Genomic DNA, 20,629 nt, shown 5'->3' on the forward strand with positions numbered 1-20,629 from the left:
TCTATTTTCACAATGTAAACATTTTCAGTAAATTTGTATGACATAATCAGATACATTTTAATTAAAATCTCAATTTCAAATAAATAGCAAAATCAATTTTCCAAAAAAGAAATACGTATAATATTCCTGTATGTGAACTGGGCAGCATTTATTGACCAAATAATATCTAAATCTATTCAAAATATTAAAATACTTTTACACTTCTTGATTATAAACCTTCTCTAGAGCATTTGAAAATAAAGATCTTAGCGATGAAATTATAGTAGTGTAGTGTTTGAGTTATTTTACTGGCGAATCCTTTAGCTTTTTAAAATGGTGACTATGTTTTTGTAGTGTCAGATATCATGTAGAAGAATTGCAATCTAAAGTTTTGAACTAAAACTATACAAGTTTCAATTACCTGACATTTAATGATTCCACTAGTAAGTTTTTCCTGTTTTTTACGAAGGAGAAAATGGCGCACCGCTTTCTGTATTACTGATGCAGCCCTATTTTGCTGGCTCAGACGTTCTTGACCTTCATGCTCAATCTTTTTGATGCTATGACATTTCTGAATAAATCTCTTTTGTTGTAATCTTGCTCGAAACCATCTCTGTTTAAAAGATAGATTGTTTTCATTTCTACTTAAGGTGCTTTTTAAAAAAATAAATACAAATATACATTTATACATAAATGGAAGAAAATAGTCTATGAAGAAATCTTTCATCTTTCCCCAGAGGCATTTCTTTCCCACTCTGCTTGGTACAAAAACCCTTCCAGTCCACGATGGGTGGGGGTGTGTGTACGTGCATGCACACACAGGAGTATATTTAATCCTGGACATCACTGTCTTCGTTTTACAATTTATATAAATTCCACCAAATTGCATGAATAATTCTGTAATTTTTTTTCACTAAATATTTTATATGTAAATGCATGTTAACGTATATACACAAATAGAATTCTTCAAATTATATAAAGAACTCCTATAAATTATAATAAAAAACATCCAACAGAAAAATGAGCAAAGTGTATGAAAAATTGTTAAAAAAAAAAACACACACAGATAAGGACTTGAATAATCAACATAGAATATAAGTTTAGAATTGCTAGCAATCAAGTAAATCCAAACAAAAATAAAATGCCATTCATTAGAATGGCAAAAATCAGAAAGTCATCCGATACTTTATGTTGGAAAGCATGTAGAGAAACAGGGTACCCTCAAGACTTTGCTGGCAGGAATGTAAATGAGTACAATTACATCAGGCAATAATTCATAACTTTATTACTGCGCCATAAAACATTAATGTATTTCTAACCTTTGAATCATCCTGACAGCTCTATGGTAAAAGGCTAAATGTTGTATGACCTTAACATAAGGCATTTGGAAACTGTTTACTACATATCAAAAATTTCTAACAGGAAAAGTTATATCCTATAGTTTTATTTCAGAGAAGCAGCAAACCTGAATACAGATGACTGAATTGACGTGCTTGTTAGCATTCTTCAGAGCCAGGTAAAGTTTATAGGCTCTTTGAATTCTGAGAGCCTTCAGGTGATAATATGCAGCTGCAGTGAAGGGAAGAAGCCGAATTCTGGCTCTCTGTTCTAAAATCTAAAGGCAAAAAAACAAAGCAGATTCAAGTATCTGCCTCCTAAGTTAATCAATGAGTGTTTTTGTATAACCTCAACATAAATTATATAAACTAGCAAGAATAATTTTTAATCATTACAATTACTTATATTGTAATTCAAAGTAATTACAATATTTTATGATACAGTATTTCCAACAGTATAACTCATAATTCAGCAGGTAGAAAGCAAAATTATATTTTGGGTACTTTACTAAATAACCACAGCATCTAATTTAACCAGACTGCCCTATAACAGTGAGTTAAGGTTTGCAACATACTTATAATTAGAGAAGGGTATAAATATTAAACTAAAAAAAAGTTACAGAATTCCAAGCAGAACTCTTGGAAATGGTGACATTAAATCAGAAAAAATTGTGTGAACTAACTTCTTTAATATTAAATAATACGGTGTAACTCCAGCAGAAGACGCTTTCTACAGTCGCTGTTGGGCTTCAGACTTCCACTTGATGTTTAATGAACAGAATACAAAAATTTCTTCTATTTAACTTCAAATCAAATTATTTTGTCTATGCCAGTACTTCACATATTGTAAGCTTAGATGTTATGACTTCCCTAAAAAGAATTCTCTCTTCCTGAAGACGTGGAAGCTGTCACAGGAATGCTGGTTGCAATATCTCAAAAGTTGCTTGGTGGTGGCAAAAAGCTACTAAGTAACAACCTCTTTCACTTATGAAGCTTCTCTCATATTTTCCTTTCCTTTGTTAAGATTCATTACAAAAGAAAATTTTATTTTGTGTATTTGGTGGTGAACATCTGTAAGAAATAGGACTAGGATCATAGAACGAAAATCTGATGGTCAGTGCTCTTGTCACATACTTTTCTAGCAGCTGAATGAATTCAAATTAATGATCATATTCATTCTAAAATTATTATCTAAGATCCAAAGTTTCTTAACACGATTTAACACCAAGTCCTTTCACTTTTTTTTTTTTTTTTTTTGAGACGAAGTTTCGCTCTCGTTACCCAGGCTGGAGTGCAATAGCGCGATCTCGGCTCACTGTAACCTCCGCCTCCTGGGTTTAGGCAATTCTCCTGCCTCAGCCTCCTGAGTAGCTGGGACTACAGGCACACACAACCATGCCCAGCTAATTTTTGTATTTTTAGTAGAGACGGGGTTTCACCATGTTGACCAGGATGGTCTCGATCTCTTGACCTCGTGATCCACCCGCCTCGGCCTCCCAAAGTGCTGGGATTACAGGTGTGAGCCACCGTGCCCGGCAAGTCCTTTCACTTTATAAAACTGAGATATGCTACTTGAAAATACTTACTCTTTTTCGTACTAGCCAACCACGCCCCAGTGCTTGTAGAATAACTGTAGATTTTTTTAATTCAATGTATTTTATCCTTTCACGTCTTCCAGCCTCCCTGGCTCGTATATATTTTTGTATAGTCAAAGCAGCGGATTTCTGCCGAAGAAAGACCTGCCTTCCTTTATATCCTCTAAAATGTGCTTGAATCAAACAAGCAGCTCGATGTCTCTATGAAGAAAAATTTATAAATAACATTAATAGATATAAATAAAAAGATTTCCAAACCACTAAAAGTTAATGAATTTCTCAGTGTAAGATGAGATGGCTTAATTATGATTTATAGTTTAAGAACATCATGTTTCCTAGATATGAAAAGGTGATGAAGCATTATTTCTAAACTCACATATAGAGCCAAAATGAAGGTGTAAGCCAAGGGTCAATAGATACCTGGTGCTCTTTCCCTCTCATCCTCTTGATACTTTTCATTGTGAGAGGGAAAAGAACTGACATTACAGGACAAATACACCTAATAAAAATGCTAGCTACAATATGAAGAGCACAGTGATCATAAATAGCTATGACAGAAACTGGCTGTAGCCTGAAAACACAGCATACCACCAGCACAACTTAGATTCCTCGATCACGTAACATTCTGTAAGAATTAACAAAATGAGACACAGAGCCACAAAGTGAGCATATGATGTTGGAAATATGGCGCCAACAGACTTGATCAACCGCAACACAGGGTTGACACAAATCTTCAATTTATAAAAAATACCATATCTGTAAAGCACCACGAAGATTTTTATAAATCTTCAATTTATAAAAAATGCCATATCTGTAAAGCAATAAAACAAGGTATGTCTGTACAGATGTTTTTAAAAACTAGCAAATAGTATTTTTATGGGTGATATAATTTTTAATTGACTGCAATAGATGTGTGTGAAATAAATGTATACTAAGATCTTAAAAACACTTTTTCCAGTGAAGGATTTTTTAAAAATTAAAAAATACAAAACATTCTTTTTGTTTATTTTCTAAAGTAGTTATTTGCAGGTGAATTTTTAATACCTACTTGTATCATTAAGAAGTGTTCATGAGCTATTTTTGCAGAAAGTATAGCTCTCCATTTTCTCTGAATGATAATTGCTGATGCTCTCACATTCAAAAACCTAAAAAGTAGTTATTGGAAAGCAGTTTCAAATTACTTTTAACTTATTCAGTGAGTATTTATTGTCGTCTCCCTTTAAAATATTAGAAGAGTAAAATATTACAAAGGCAATGACAGAATAAAAAAAGTGGGCAAGTATAATTCATAGTCAAGTTCTAGCAATCAGAATGTACAGACACACACACACACACACACACACACACACACACACACACACACACAGTTTTACAATTGGCAATATTCCAGTGGGTAAGAAATACGAAGTTCTATAATTATAATATGGCACAGAATTTTGAACAGGATCAAAAGAAAGTATGGTCACCCAGATCTAGACAAAATCTAGATAAAGGGGAGAATGGTAGAAATAATGGTACAATATAAGATCTGAGTCTGTACTGCAAGTGAGTCTTTGAGCAGACAGGAGGTGGTCAAGAACAGAATGTGGAGATTACAAGCAGCGGCAGGTACTTCTCTTTCATTTGAAATGAAATATGGGTATCATCAAAATATCTAAGTAGAGATATTTTGTTAACAGAATTGGAGAAAAATTTAAAAACTGAGTGCCAGAGATTAAATTTTAGGGATCAACATAATGCTGAGATAAAATGTTCAGAATGGACAGGTTTTTCGCTCTGTTCTTGATAATGTGGAAAAAGTATAATGATTAGCTTGTGTTGTTGCCATGTTTCTTAGAAAATAAGACAGAATGCCGTTGAGAAAAATTCAGCATCTGTTACATGGAAATTAGATACTGGTCCTTAATAGCTGATAGTAGTAACTGTATCTTTATATGTTTTTTAATTTTTATTTTTACAGATACATAGTAGTTGTAAATATTTATGGGGTACATTTGATATTTTGACTAAAGCATACATATGAGTAATGATCAACTCAATAACTGAGAGATCAATCACCTCAAACATTTATCATTTCCTTGTATTAGGAAACTTCTATTCCTCTAGTTATTTTGAAATATACAATAAATTATCGTTGACTATAGTTGCCCTATTGTGCTACTACGCAGTAAATCTTGTTCCGTCTTACTGTATTTTTGTATCCATTAACCAGCCTGTCTTTATCCACCTCTCCCCTCTCGCTATCCCAGCCTCTGGTAACCAATTTTACTTTCTATCTTCATGAAATCAATTTTATATGTTAAGCCCTGCTTCTACCCATGGACTTGAACCAAAAATTCCTCTCACACTAGTGTGCTTTCCTAAACCATCTTGAAAACCATCATTGACGCAATAATTCATCAATTCTGGGAGTGAAGAAAAATTCTTATACTGTGAACTTAAAAAAAGATGATCTGGTAACAGTTCCTGAAAATTTGACTGTAAGAAATGAGCTAGGAATAGGGAAATACAATGAGCACAGATAGATTGGTAATTAGGGTCTTCATCATTAATGACAAGGAGTATGAGGAATAATATAAAATTCAAAGAAAAAAGGAATGAATAAGAAAACAAATTTTTCCAGTAGCTAAGTTATCCAACAAAATGGACCAAAGCACTAATGAGAAAAGCGAGTCTTAGCTAGATGATTTTATTCACTTCCTACCCCTCTGTCCTTACTCTAATCCTCCAACAAAACCAACCATATAAATTAAGCATAATGAATATTTGACAGATAAATCAATAAGCATGTTAATTTATATAAGGACTTAGCTATCACACACAAATACTCTTACACTCTCCATAGAATTCTGATACATTACCGTGTTCTCTCTAGTTTGGTATAGAAGCAACCTTGAATAATTTTAACAGCTTTTAATATAGCTAGATATTCTTTGTGTGCTCTCCAACACCTATACCAGGCTTGAATCTTGCAGGCAGCTTTCACTTTACATAAAGATTTCTTGGTTCTGTATCTCCTCCACACAGCCTATTAAATACATAAATATAACAAGTATGCAATGAGTTGTCTTTTTTTTGTAAATAAGATTAATCAGTATAAAGACAGTTAATATAAGGTAATGCGGACAAAAAGAAATTGCATAAATATAGTCATATCATGATTCTTTTGGACTCCGACTAGTGAATACTCTGAGAACAGTGGTTCCTACTATCGTGAACACCTATTACATGCTTTATCATGCTACCCTATGGCTGGCTGCCAGCCCAGCCTAACAAAACCCTAACCGATATTTATAAATTGTAAGACAGACAAGCCTAAGTCTAAAAAGCCAGATTATGTGTACTGTCCTCATCACCTCAGTCCATTTGGAAGATCAAAAATGAAAATGAACATATTGACCTACTCCAGGTTCTGGGGAGAAAAAGGAATTCTTTCCAATCTTTTCACTTTGGGTTTTCTGTTCAGCTGCAGAAGAATCCTGAGAGCTCCTGTGATAGGACTGCCAGACTTTCTGATTTTGATAACCTTCAGACAGACCAAAAGTTTACACAACGGTGACAACTTACTGACCTAAGCACTAAAAAGACTAGTCCTTATAGTAACAGGGGTAGATAATACTAATCTCTAATTTAGAGATGAGAAAACCAAAGCCTAGAGAAATTGAATAACTTGTTGATGTCACACAGGTTAATAAGTGGCAGAGTTGTCTTAATATTTATAAATATCTGGTGAAATGGTTATCTATTTTATTAAAAAAAAAAGGGGGGGGAAACCCGAAATTGAGATTCAGAAGGACTTGCTAGCATATAGCTGTTAAATGATAAAGTCAAGATTTGAACCCAAGTCTATTTGACTCCAACATCTCTACAACAAATACTACTGGCCCAACTTATAACAAGATTAGGTTCTAAATTCAGTTGATAATACAATAATTACACATGGTCAAAATTACTCTGAGATATCCTTAGTTCATTCAGAGTACATTGTATGTGGTTTCTATGTAAACCTGAATACATTATTTTTGTATATCCCGAATACCTGCCACCCTGGTCTTAGTCAATGGTAGCAGAACATCTCGCCATTTAATTGTAACAGTAAAAGACTGGTTAATGATAACAATGCATCATAAAATCTTCAGGAGGAAAGGAGAATGTTTTACGGACCACTTTGGCGTTTTGTTTTGCTTGTGGCAGTTCTAAGTTATTAGTTTTAAAAATCCATACTTTCTAATGAAAACAACTTGACCAAAAATCTGCCACAGAATTTCGAGACCCATTAAAACTGAGTTTTAATGAGAAAATTACATATATACATATATATATTTACACACGTATATCGATATATATAGATAGAGCCCTGAAAAACATCAATGTGTACATTCCTTACACATTTGGCAAATAGATGAAACAAAATAATATAAAAGTGCTTTGGAAGCCAAAACTACTAAATACTCGGAATAAAGTATGTCTAGTAGGCTAAGCAGCAAGCAGCTCTGGTTAACAGATTAGAGGAACGAAGTTACTCTATTTTGCCTGTGTTATGCCAAATAATACTTCATCTTATATTTTCTACTAAGGAAATAACTTTGCCAAATATAGAGCTCTCATTTTCTCAAAATTCTTCTAAGAGTGCTATAATTAACATACTGAAATGCATGACACGCAGGGTAGGGTGACCATGGCCAGAACAATCCCAGTTCTGTGTTGTCTTGGCTGACCTATTGGCGCTCTTTCCTATTCTCAAAAATCTTCCACTTGGGAAGATAAATGGTCACCTCAACCAAGTATTACTCTTCATGACCTGCTTAAGCTCATTTTGTACATTCTAACAAATACTGGTCAAAACAAAGACTGAAAGTTTTATATTTAAATATAGAAATACCTGAATTTTTATGGTGCTATTTTTCATTTTCTGAAACTTCCGTTTCTGTATAAATCCTTTGATTCTAGCTTGAATAACGATAACACTGCTTCTGATCTGTAAGTAAACTTTTCTTTGATGTTTTGCGGACAGAAATGCTCTGTAGTGATTTTGTAAAACCACTGCCGCTTTTCTATAGAGTAAAAACTGTTTTCTGGTTTGCCACGTCCTAAAATAACGCTGCAAAGTGACAGCAGCTCTTTTCTGCTGAAGAAATCTTCTCCGATACACAGCCATCTGAAGGAAGACCTGAATCTGTAGGGCAGCACATCGCCGTGTCTCCAGTTTTCTTGTGATCATTCTACAAAAAGCTTTTTGAATGGTTACTGCAGCCCTGCTTTGAGAATGATCCTCTGCTTCCTGTGAACAAGCAAGGCAAGCAGCGTTATACCACTCTTGAATTATAACACCCTCACTTAGAACAGCTTCATATTGAGCTTTACTTCTGTAACAGTAGAGAGCAGACCGCTTCACAATAGCTGCCATCTTTTCCTGGGATACGTTTTTCAATTTTTGTCTAACTTTCATGCCTCTAAAAGCAGCCTGAATAGTTCGTACAGATTTCTGAACTGCTAAGAAACTACTTCTTTCTGTTTTTACTCTAACATACAGCCTATAATAATTCTGTATAACCACAATGGCAGTTTTCTTTCTTTGATAATCAACTTTGGCCCTGTGCATTCGATAGAATGACTGAATTCGTGTGGCAGCCAGGTGCATATTTTGGATATCCCTTCGTACTTTAAAGCCTCTGTAGTAAGACTGTATACAAATAACTGCTTGGGTATGCACTGCAGTTAGTTTTCTGTATCTTCTTTGAATAGAAAGTACTGGTTCTCTAAGGTGGAGATAATGCTTCTTTATTTTAAAGGCTTTGCAATGCTTCTGAATAATAACGGAAGTCTGGTGCTGTTCCTGAATCAGTTTTTTTATGTTCATGTCCTGAAAACTTGCCTGAACGCAAGTCTCTGCTTTCTTAAGTTCATTGTGTTGAAGTGCTTTGTGTTTCTTTTTATTAGCTCTATATTTTTCTTGTATGATTTTTGTAGCCCACTGAAGATTTTGGTATAAACAATACTGCCTATACATTCTGTATGTGCTTTGTATTATGATAGCAGCTTTGTGTTTTTCCCTTAAAAGTTGTCTTGCTTTCATTCCTCTATATGCAGCCTGAATAATCACAGCAGAATACCATTGTTTGGTATTATTTTCTGTTTGCAATTTTGAAGCTCTGTATGTTCGATAATGTTGCTGAATTAGAATTGAGGCATGTTTCCAAGTCTGAAATGTAACATATGTTCTGTGCATCCTGAAAGTGGCCTGAATGAGAACTGCAGCCCTATGCATTTCTTGTAACTTCTTCTTGACCATCAGTCTTCTGTAAGATGACTGTATTATAATGGCTGCCTTTCGTAACTGCAAGAATTGGTGCAATTTATGTTTGGCACAAATGGTGGCTCGGTATTTCCTCTGAATAAAAATAGCAGCTTTTTTGAGTGAAATGAATCTTCTCCTCACCAGTAATGATCTAAACCTACTCTGAATAAGGATTGCAGAGGAATGCATACTCTTCAAATGCCTTCTAGTTTTCATGCCCCTGAATGCAGCCTGAAGGATCACAGCAGAGTGTCTTTGTCTGAGATAATGCTGCCTCTGCAGTTTTGCAGCTCTGTTTGCTTGGTATTGCTGCTGGATCACAACGGAGGCCTGTTTCAAAGCCTGATATCTCATATGTACTCTGCGCATTCTGAAAGTAGCCTGGATGAAAGTAGCAGCCCTATGCATCTCTCGCATCTTTTTCCTTATCATCCATCTTCTGTATGATGACTGGAGTTTAATAGCTGCATTTTGTAATCGAAGGAACTGTAAGTGATGCTTTGTACAAAGGTGTGCCCGATATCTTCTCTGAATCCAAATGGCAGTTTTCTTGAGAGACAGAAACCTTCTTCTCATCATTAGAGTTCTGAATCTCCTCTGAATGAGGGTGGCAGCTATATGCATCGTTTTTAAATGTCTTCTAGCTTTTAATCCCCTAAAAATAGCCTGAATGTGTATTACAGAATGCCTCAGTTTGTTATACCTTTGAAATAGTATGTTTCTTTCCTTCACTGCCCGGTATCTTTGCTGTACTGTTTTTGTTATCTTCTTTAACTTATTAAAATATGTTTGCTCTCTGTATCTTCTGTAGTTTGACTGAATGACTGTTGCTGCAATCTGCAACTTTCTTAGAGTCTGTCTCACTCTTACTCCTCTAAAGTTTGCCTGAAGGACAGTAACAGCTCTCAAAATTTTCAGGTAATTTTCACGCTGCATTTTACCTTGATAATATGCTCTATATCTTACTTGAATAACTATAGCTGCTTTTCTCATTGTATGGTATCTTATTCTTGACTGATGCATTTTAAACATGGCTTTAATAAAAGTGGCTGCCCGGTGCATGTGTTGAATATGTCTTCTAACTCTAATACCTCTATAAACAGCTTGGATTTTAATTGCTGTCTTCTTCAAACTATGATACTCCTTATACTGATGGTTTGTAATTTTAATACCTCGATACCATCTCTGAATTATAATAGCTGAAGCTCTATAGGCTGCATATTTCTTTTTGGTTTTGTAAGCTCTGTATTTAGACTGTATAGTTACTGCTGCTTTGTTGCAATCCTTTATTCTTTTTCTCACTTTCATACCACGATAAGCTGACTGTAAAGTTACTACAGCTGCTTTTGTTTTCAAATATAAATGATGCTGTTCTCTTCCAGTACTGTAAGCCCTATAATACTTTTGAATCAGAAGAGCAGCTTTTTTCATGATTTTCCACTTCTTTTGTTGCACATGCATTCTGTAGTATGACTGTATGATGACAGCACATTTATGTTGCCTTTGAAGCCGTCTTCTCAGTGTTTTTCCCTTCCACATAGATTGAAGCATCAGTACCGAATGACGGAGTTCAATATACTCCATACGTTGCTTCCTTCCTGCACTCCATGCTCTCAAATGTTGCTGGATGACTAATGCTGCTGTTTTAAACAATCTAAACTGTTTCTGGGCCTTGGCCATTCTAAAAGCGGACTGAATCTTCACTGCAGCTTGATGTTCCCTTCTAATCTGTTTCCGAACCTTCCAGCCACGATAAGCAGACTGGAGTGAAATCACAGCTGCCTTTGTCTTTAAAAAATGTGTTCTTATATCAGAAAGAGTCTTGTATGCTCTGTACCATCTCTGAATCTTTATAATAGATTGAAGCACAGATTGATATTTTACCCTGTTACTATAGCCTCTAAAAGCAGACTGAATTTTAACAGCAGCTATAGATTGTTGTTTGATTAGCTGGCGTACTTTATAACCTCTGTAAGCTGCTTGCAAGCAAGTAGCTGCCTTTTTGACCTGCAAAAAGTTCTTCCTCTGATTCACCTGTGCTTTGTATGAGTGATAGTAATTCTGAATGACAATAACTGCTTTATACGTTTTCAGGTAGTACTGCCGAGTCTTTCTCATTCTGAAATAAGACTGTAGTGAAGTAACAGCCTTTCTTTGCAACCTCATCTGCTTTCGGACCAGGTATCCTCTAACAAAAGCTTGCAGTTTGATACAAGATTCCCGCATCTGCATATACTCTTCTCTCTTTCGTGCAGCCAGTTTTTTGGAACGGTAACATTGCTGGATAAACACTGCAGTTGCTCTTAAATGCAAATATTGTTTACGTGTTTGTTTCATCTTAACAATTGACTGCAATTTTATTGTAGCATTTTTTAGGCTCAAAAATTCCTTTTTAGAAACATAAGCACGATAATATGATTGAATCTTTACCACAGATGTGAGGATGTGAATATACATTTTCCTGGCTTGCATCCCTCTATATGCAGACTGTAGAACAATGACAGCGGAGCGTGTTTTCTGGTAAGATGCTAGAACTTTCCTTGCAAAAATGTAAGCTTGGAAATGAGTCTGAATTATAACAGCTGCTTTCTTTATCTTCTTGTATTTCTGCAATTGTTGATGTTTTCTTACGTGTGCCTGCAATTTGATAATAATCTTCTTAAGGTTTAAAAAGCGAACTCTGTCTTGTCTCATTCTCCAATATGACTGAATAACACAAGCAGCTCTAATTTGTCTATGTAAATTATGAGCTTTCAGTCTCCTAAAAGCAGCTTGCAATTGAATGGCTGCAGCTCGTTTCTGCAAATAGTTGGTGCGCTCAATCTTTCCTTTCAGATATGCTCTGTAGTACTTCTGGATAGTTAGTATGGACTCTTTTCTTCTCTTATATAACCTTTGGGCTTGAAAGCACCGAAATCTTTTCTGAATGATAACAACACAAGATCTAACATAAACATATTTCCGTAATTGTTTATGCATTCTATACCATGATTGTATGACAATAGCAGATTTTTCTTCTTTAGCTCGTTTCCTTAAATGCCATTCTCTAAAAGCTCTTTGCAATGTTATTGTAGCTTTTACTTGTAATTGCATTTTACGTCGCTTCCATCTTCTGAACATAGCCTGGATTATAAGAGAAGATGATTTTAGCATTTCATATCTTTGTTGATCTTGTTTTCTTCTTAAATAAGCACGCCAGTGCCTCTGAATTGTAACTGTAGCCCAAAGATATCGTTTATACGATTTAACAGCAATTATCATTCTTATCCTAGATTGCAGGATGATTGAATAATATTTCAATTTCAGAAATCTTTTTCTAGTAGAATATCTTCTCCAATATCCCTGGAAAAGGTAAGAAAGAATACAAAGTAAAATCAGCATAGCTTTCTATATTTAACAGTTTTGAAATACCATTTTTTCTAACATTCTGCTTAAAAATAAACACACTGAATTAGAAAACTAATCATTTTTTGCAAGATATTTCTTTTTAGTTTCGTTTTTACATTTATCAGTTCAAAGATCTATCCAAATCCTCATTATATTTACATACTGCATTTGTATCCCAAAGTTGTAAGAAACATACGCAAGGTTATGTTACATTTGAAACAAAAGTCAAAATAAAACTGTAATATTCTTTGCTATCTATTGATTCTAAGTAGTTTTCTATGAGTTTATTTCTGGGCCTTATATAGCCCCTTATTTTAAGGTTTCTAAGCGATCTTATAATGACCAGAAACTGCTTATGTGACGTTCCCTGCATCATCACATGACAGGCTTGATAATATAAATATAGGAATTTAGGAATAAATGAACCAGATCACTCTCAGAGTCATTATTTTCATTAAGAATAAAATTCTTCCTTTTCCCAAATTTAAGAACTATCAATACATGGCTTAAAAGCAGAATTCTAGAAAGACTTGAGAAATGACAAAACTTTTGTCTTTTGAAAAGCCATAGTTACAATGGTTAACCTGATAATATGTTGGCTCAACAAAATGAACTACGAAATCTCAAGCTAATTCCAGCTGCCGATATGTAAAATGGTCCCAGGCTAATAAAGCTCTAGATGTTTTAGCAATAGGACTATTCCTTTGTACAAACATTCCAAATATTGCTGAGATTGGGGGTGGCATGGAGAGGTTGTTCTCTATTACATCATACTTTTTCTCACATAAAAGTAGAGTAATATAGGGACTGGGTACCTCACTCTCCTATAGCAGTATCCAGTTTGCCTGCAGCTATGACTGCCCTAAGCACACTACCCATGGATGAGGAGGCTTAAGGAGAAACGCACATCCTTTTCCCCATCCCCACCCCCAGCTTTTTCATACAAGTTTTATTGCCTTTCTCTACTCAGTGTTACCTGAGGTTTTCTTGGTACTCTTCAACCCAACAAGAACTTGATTGTATACATATTATTTCTCTTACCAAAAAGAGATGCACAAGTAATTAAAACATTTATCCAACAACAGTTAAAGTTATTTGTACAAACATATTTTGAAAATGACAAACTACATAAAGTATTAAGCTGCTTTAAAATAGGGCAAAGTGAAGCAGAAATGGTCCTCGGAAATGCAGACGTTCTTTCTCTTTTGAGCTCCCACCCCCCAACAGATATTTCTATGTAAAATCCTCAAACTATGAAATTGAAAAATCAGTGTGTACAGACTCTATACTTCGATAATCACCTTTTCTAAATTACTGTTACTACCCCATTGCTGAAATGTTAATCAATGTTGATATATAACATGGAAGATAAGTTCATCTCCCCTCCTAACAGTTTTGCTTATTACAATAGCAATTTTTTCACGATTGTCATACAGTTCTCAAAAATAAATAGCTTTTACTAAGGAGCGCATTACATGCAATTTTCTCACTTATTCTCACAAAAATACAGTAAGTTGGCATTCTTTCTTCACTTAAAGGAACACTCATGTTATAAAACTTTTTGTAAGTCCCACAGCAAATAAAAATAACTGATATTAGGATCTAAATTATTATACCGAAATCAAGTGTTCTCTCTACTCTACCACAGATATCTGTAGTAGGTTGATTACACTAACAGCCCGATTCTTCATCTCTCCCAGTAACTATAACCTGTGACCATACTTTGTTTTTCCTCTCACAGAAGTTTCTCTGCTTGGCCCTGCTGTGCTGAGACATGGTCACAGTCATGGAAAGAATGCAGTAACTGAGCAGTGTAACTAAATCTTCAGTCTTCTGGTCAGAGGATGAAACAAGGCAGCCCTAAGAAACTAGAGGGTTCTAGGGAGATTATAGGGACTTGGGAGCTCAGGGGAACAATCTGATAGTGTTGTTTATAATTTTTTAAGTTCATCACTATGCTGTGCACAATGTGAATCTAGACCTCATAGGCTATAGACTTTAAGAACTGAAAAAGATACAGATCACAGTCTAGGTCACAGACTGGCTACTGGATGTTACATAATGAAACTGATATGATATAAATATCACTGTACGGCTTTCAAAAAGGAGCTGACATTGAAGCTACACCCATGGAAGGCTGATGAGAACTTGTGGCCTGAACCCAATCAGGTGAATTAGCTTCTAAAACTAAAATATCAACATTCTCCAGAGGATTTAAACTAAACATAGTGTCTCATAACATTAAATTTCCAGAATGCAATTAAAAATATTTTGTCATACAACATAACAAAAAATGTTCAACTTGCACAGAAAAAGACAATCAACAGATGCCAATGATGAGATGACAAAGATACTGGAATTGGAATTAACTGACAAAGACTTTAGAGCAGATAAAGTAAAAATGTCCCGACAAGTTGAAACTAATGGAAAGATAAAATGTCTCAGTAAAGACATCAAAGATATGAGTAAGAACCAGGTGAGAATAGTAGAACTGAAACACACACTAACCAAAATAAAAATTCACCGGTATGGCACAATAGCAGAATGGAGGTGACAGCCAAGATAGCAAATATCTTAGCTTTGTGGCCAGTTCTGTCAGAGCAAGTTATTTCTGCTATTGCAGTACAAAACCGCTCCCAAATAATACATAAACAAATAGTTGTAGCCATATTCTAAAAAGCTCTGTTTAGTAGGCCAAATTTGGCCTGCATATATGCCAATCCCTGACCATAACAGACCATATTCTGGGTCATAAACTGAACTTTATCAAATAGGAAATAACTGAAATCACAGAATGTGCTCTGATCATAATGGAATTGAACAAAGTCACCAACAGAAAAATAATAGGAAAATCTCCAAATGCTTAGAAAGCAAATAACATATTCTGAAACTTTAAATCATAAAAAAAACCTCAAGAAAAATTGTAAACTATCTGAACTAAATGAAAACAAAAATATACCATCAAAATCTTTAGTATGTGGCTAAAGCTATACTTAGAAGAAAATTTATACAATTACTCAGTTATATTAAAAGTGGAGAACTCAAATCAGTTAGTCAAGATTATACTTAAAGAAACTATAAAATGAAAAGCACAAGAACAGAAAACGGAACACTGCATGTTCTCACTCATAAGTCGGAGTTGAACAATGAGAACACATGGACACAGGGAGGGGAACATCACACACCAGGGCCTGTCAGGGGTTGAGGAGCTAGGAGAGGGATAGCAGGGCGTGAGAGGCTAGGGGAGGGATAGCATTAGAAGAAATACCTAATGTAGATGACAGGGAGATGCATGCAGCAAACCACAATGGCACACGTATACCTATGTAACAAACCTGCAAGTTCTGCACATGTACCCCAGAACTTAAAGTATACTACTAATAAAAGCAAAATTAATCAAACAAGAAATAATGAAGACCAAGCAGAGAGCCATGAAGCCAAAGGGTTGTCCACTGAAAAGATCAAGAGAACTAAAACTCTAGCAAGACTGACAAAAAAAGAGAAGATACAAATTATCAGTATCAGGAAGAAAAAAGAAATAGCACTACAGACTCCCCAGGCATCAAAAGGATATTAAAGGCATACTTTGAATTTACACATGTCAATTCAACAACTTGGATGAAATAGACCACATCCTTGAAAATTAAAAACTGCCAAAACGCATCAAAGGTAAATAGTCCTATACAAATTTGAAAAACAGAATCTGGCCAAGTACAGTAGCTCACACCTTTACTACTAGCACTTAGGGAGGCCAAGGTGAGAGGATCACTTGAGCCCAGAAGTGCGAGACCAGTCTGGGCAACTTAGTGAGACCCCATCTCCACGAAAAATATAGAAATTAGTTGAGTGTGATGGTACATGCCTGTAGTCTCAGCTACTTAGGAGGCTGAGGTGGGAAGATGGGTTGAGCCTAGGAGATTAAGGCTGCAGTGAGCAGTGTTTGCACCACTGCACTCCAGCATGGGTGACAAAATGAGACCCTCTCTCTAAGAAAAAAAAAGTCTGGAGAAGAATAATGTTTGAGATTATGAATATGCTAATTGTCCTAATGTAATCGCTATATAATGTATGTGTCAAAACATCACTATGTACTTTATGAATATGCACAATTATGTCAAGTAAAAAAAGGAAAAAATAAAATAGAAATTTCCACCCTAATATAGTATCACTGATGAGTTCTATAAAATAATTAAAGAAAAATTAATACCAATTGTCAACAATCTCTTCCAGAAAACATAAAAGAACACTGAAACTTCCCAACTCATTACACAGATGCAAAACTCTTCAGTAACATACTAGTAAACGGAATTGATAAAATTTAAATATATATAAAAAATATATCACTAATATTTGAATTTTATCCTTGGAATGTAAGTTCAACTGTAGGATTAGAAACCCAATAATTGAAGCAGAAAAAGTATTTAGTGAAACCCAAATCTATAATGATAAAACTCTCAGTAAGCTAAGAAACAGAGACTCCTTCAACCTGATAAAGGGCATCTAGAAGAGAATTACAGCTTATATCATACTTAATGTGTTCTAAATTGAGAACAAGGCAAGGATATTGAACCTTACACCATGCCTACTTAACATCATACTGCAATTCTTGGCCAATAAAATAAAGGAGGGGGGGGAATTAAATAAAATTTAGATTGGAAAGAAAGGCAGACAACATGACTGTAGAAAATCTCAAACAATCTAAAACAAAAACAAACATAAAAACTTCACAGAAGTGAGTTTTTAAACAGGATTAATAGTTATAAATCAAAGGATTAACACACAAAAATGAATGTCTATAAAAAAAATGGGAACTGAAATCAAAAAGCAATACTACTTATAATAGCTCCAAAATAAATAACACACAGAGGTATAAACTAACAAAAAGCTGATGAACAACTCAAAGATCTAAATAAATGGAGATAATACCACCTTTATGAACCAGAATAATCAACACAGTAAAGGTATCAGTTCACCTCAAAATATCTGTAAATGTGATGTAATTCCAATCAAATTTGACAGTACTTTTTGAAAAAATAGAAAAACTGAATGTAAAACTTAACTGGAAAGACAAAGCAACTAGAAAATCCCAACTCATTTTGAACAAAGAATAAAATTGGAAGAATCCATTAAGGCTTAAGATAAAGCTGCAGAAATCAAGAACCTGTGGTATTGGTGAAGGTACAGACACATATATTAATCAAACAGAATATAGTTCAGAAGATCAACATGCATATGACCAACTGATTTATGACAAAGGTGCAAAGACATTTTAATGTGGAAACCACAATTTTTTTCAACAAATAGTGTCAGAATAATTGGACATCTATACGCAAAAAAAAGTGAACATTGACCTAACCCTCAAACCTGAAATGAGAATTAAAACAAAATGCATCATAGGTCAACATTTAGAATGAAAAATTATAAAACTTTTAGAGTACTTTGATATGACACTAAAAGTACAATCCATAAAAGAAAAATAATAACTGGATTCCATCAAAATGAAATACTTCTGTTATACAAAAAAATCCTGTTAAAAGAATAAAATGACAAGCTATAGACTGGAAGAAATAATGAGCAAATCACTAACAAAAAAGGAGGATTTCCCTTCTAGATATTTAGATGTCACCTACTGATAGAGCGCAAGGCTCCAAGATAAACAAATGGACCAATGGAATACAAAAAAATACTAGAAACAGAATCACACATATACTTGATGTCTACTGCTCAGACAAATGGAACAGGGTAGGAAACCATTAAATAAAGCCACGCATCTAAAACCACCCAATCTTTGACATAGTTGACAATAACAAACAATGAGAAAAGGATACGCTATTCAATAAATGGTCAGTGCAGAAGATTAAAATTGGACACTTCGCTTTCACCAAATATAAAAAATTAACTTAAGATGGATTAATGACTTAAATGTAAGACCTAAATCAATAAAAACCCTAGAAGAAAACCTAGGAAATACAATTGTGGATGGCCTTGGGAAAGAATTTATAACAAAGTCCCCAAAAGCAATTACAACAAAAACTAGAATAACCAGCATAGAGAAGAACATAAATGACTTGATGGAGCTGAAATATGCAGCACAAGAACTTCGTTAAGCAAACACAAGTTTCAATTGCTGAATCGATCAAGCAGAAAAAAGGATACCAGGGACTGAAGATCAACTCAATGAAATAAAACGAGAAGGCAAGATTAGAGAAAAAAGAGTGAAAAGAAATGAACAAAGCCTCCAAGAAGTATGGGATTGTGTGAAAAGACCTAATCTACATTTGATCAGTGTACCTAAATGTGACAGGGAGAATAGAACCAGGCTGGAAAACACTCTTCAGGATATTATCCAGGAGAACTCCCCCAACCTAGCAAGGCAGGTCAACATTCAAATCCAGGAAATACAGAGACCACCACAAAGATACTCCTCGAGAAGAGCAACCCCAAGGCACATAATTGTCAGATTCACCTGCTAAGGACAGCCAGAGAGAAAGGTCAGGCTACCCACAAAGGGAAGCCCATTAGACTCACAGCAGATCTCTCAGCAGAAACCCTACAAGCCAGAAGAGAGTGGGGGCCAATATTCAACATCCTGAAAGAAAAGAATTTTTAACCCAGAATTTCATATCCAGCCAAAATAAGCTTCAGAAGTGAAGTAGAAATAAAATCCTTTACAGACAACTGCTGAAAGATTTCATCACCACCAGGCCTGCCCTACAAGAGCTCCTGAAGGAAGCACTAAACATGGAAAGGAAAAACCAGTACCAGCCACAGCAAAAAACATTCCAAATTGTAAAGATCATTGACACTATGAAGAAATTACATCAACTAACAGGTAAAACAGCTAGCATCAAAATGGCAGGATCAAATTCAAACATAGCAATATTAACCTTCTATGTAAAGGGGCTAAATGCCCCAATTAAAAGACACAGACTGACAAATTGGATAGAGTCAAGACCCATGGGTGTGCTGTATTCAGGAGACTCATATCACATGCAAAGATGCACATAGGCTAAAAATAAAGGGATGGAGGAAGATTTACCAAGCAAATGGAGAGCAGAGGTTGCAATCCTAGTCTCTGATAAAATAGACTTGAAACCAACAAGATCAAAAGAGACAAAGGGCATCACATAATGGTAAAGGGATCAATGCAACAAAAGGAGCTAACTATCCTAAATATATAGGCATCCAATACAGGAGCACCCAGATACATAAAGCAAGTTCTTAAAGACCTACAAAGAGACTTAGACTCCCACACAATAATAGTGGGAGACCTTAACACTCCACTGTCAATATTAGACAGATCAATGAGACAGAAAATTAACAAGGATAACCAGGACTTAAACTCAGATCTGGACCAAGAGGACTTAACAGATATATATCTATAGAACTCTCTACCCCAAATCTAGATAATATACATTCTTCTCAGCACCACATCACATTTACTCTAAAATTGACCACGAAATTGGAAATCACTTACTCCTCAGCAATTGCAAGAGAACGAAAATCAAACCAAACTGTCTCTCAGACCACAATCAAATTAGAACTCAGGATTAAGAAACTCACTCAAAACCACACAACTACATGAAAACTGAACAACCTGCTCCTGAATGACTACTGGACAAATAATGAAATGAAGGCAGAAATAAAGATGTTCTTTGAAACCAATGAGAACAAAGACATAATGTACTAGAATCTCTGGGACACATTTAAAGCAGTGTCTAGAGGGAAATTCACAGCAATAAATGCCCACATGAGAAGCAAGGAAAGATGCAAAATCAACACCCTGACATCACAATTAAGAGAACTAGAGGAGCAAGATCAAACAAATTCAAAAGCTAGCAGAAGACAAGAAATAACAAAGATCAGAGCAGAACTGAAGGAGCTAGAGACACACACAAAAAAACCTTCAAAATATCAATAAATCTAGGAGCTAGCTTATTGAAAAGATCTACAAAATAAATAGACTGCTAGCCAGACTAATAAAACAAAAAAGAGAAAAATCAAATAGATGCAATAAAAAATGATAAAGGGGA

At 35.0% G+C, this 20,629-nt stretch overlaps 1 protein-coding gene across 2 annotated transcripts in view; it reads right to left on the reverse strand.

Moving 5' to 3' along the window:
* The window catches only part of ASPM (assembly factor for spindle microtubules), a 75,864-nt gene that overhangs the window by 7,527 nt on the left and 47,708 nt on the right, over nt 1-20,629 (reverse strand). Inside the window, exons 17-22 of one of the 2 annotated variants that reach the window (XM_017966522.4) lie at nt 7,794-8,192; nt 5,773-5,939; nt 3,960-4,056; nt 2,903-3,112; nt 1,445-1,594; nt 401-592 (exon numbers count right to left, since the gene is read on the reverse strand). In XM_017966522.4, coding sequence (XP_017822011.4) covers nt 401-592; nt 1,445-1,594; nt 2,903-3,112; nt 3,960-4,056; nt 5,773-5,939; nt 7,794-8,192 — 1,215 coding nt within the window. Of the gene's footprint in view, nt 1-400; nt 593-1,444; nt 1,595-2,902; nt 3,113-3,959; nt 4,057-5,772; nt 5,940-7,793; nt 12,552-20,629 lie in introns of both variants that reach the window. The other variant, XM_002760606.7, reaches the window with a different exon arrangement.

Source organism: Callithrix jacchus, chromosome 19, assembly GCF_049354715.1.
Source record: "Callithrix jacchus isolate 240 chromosome 19, calJac240_pri, whole genome shotgun sequence".
NCBI lineage: Eukaryota > Metazoa > Chordata > Mammalia > Primates > Cebidae > Callithrix > Callithrix jacchus.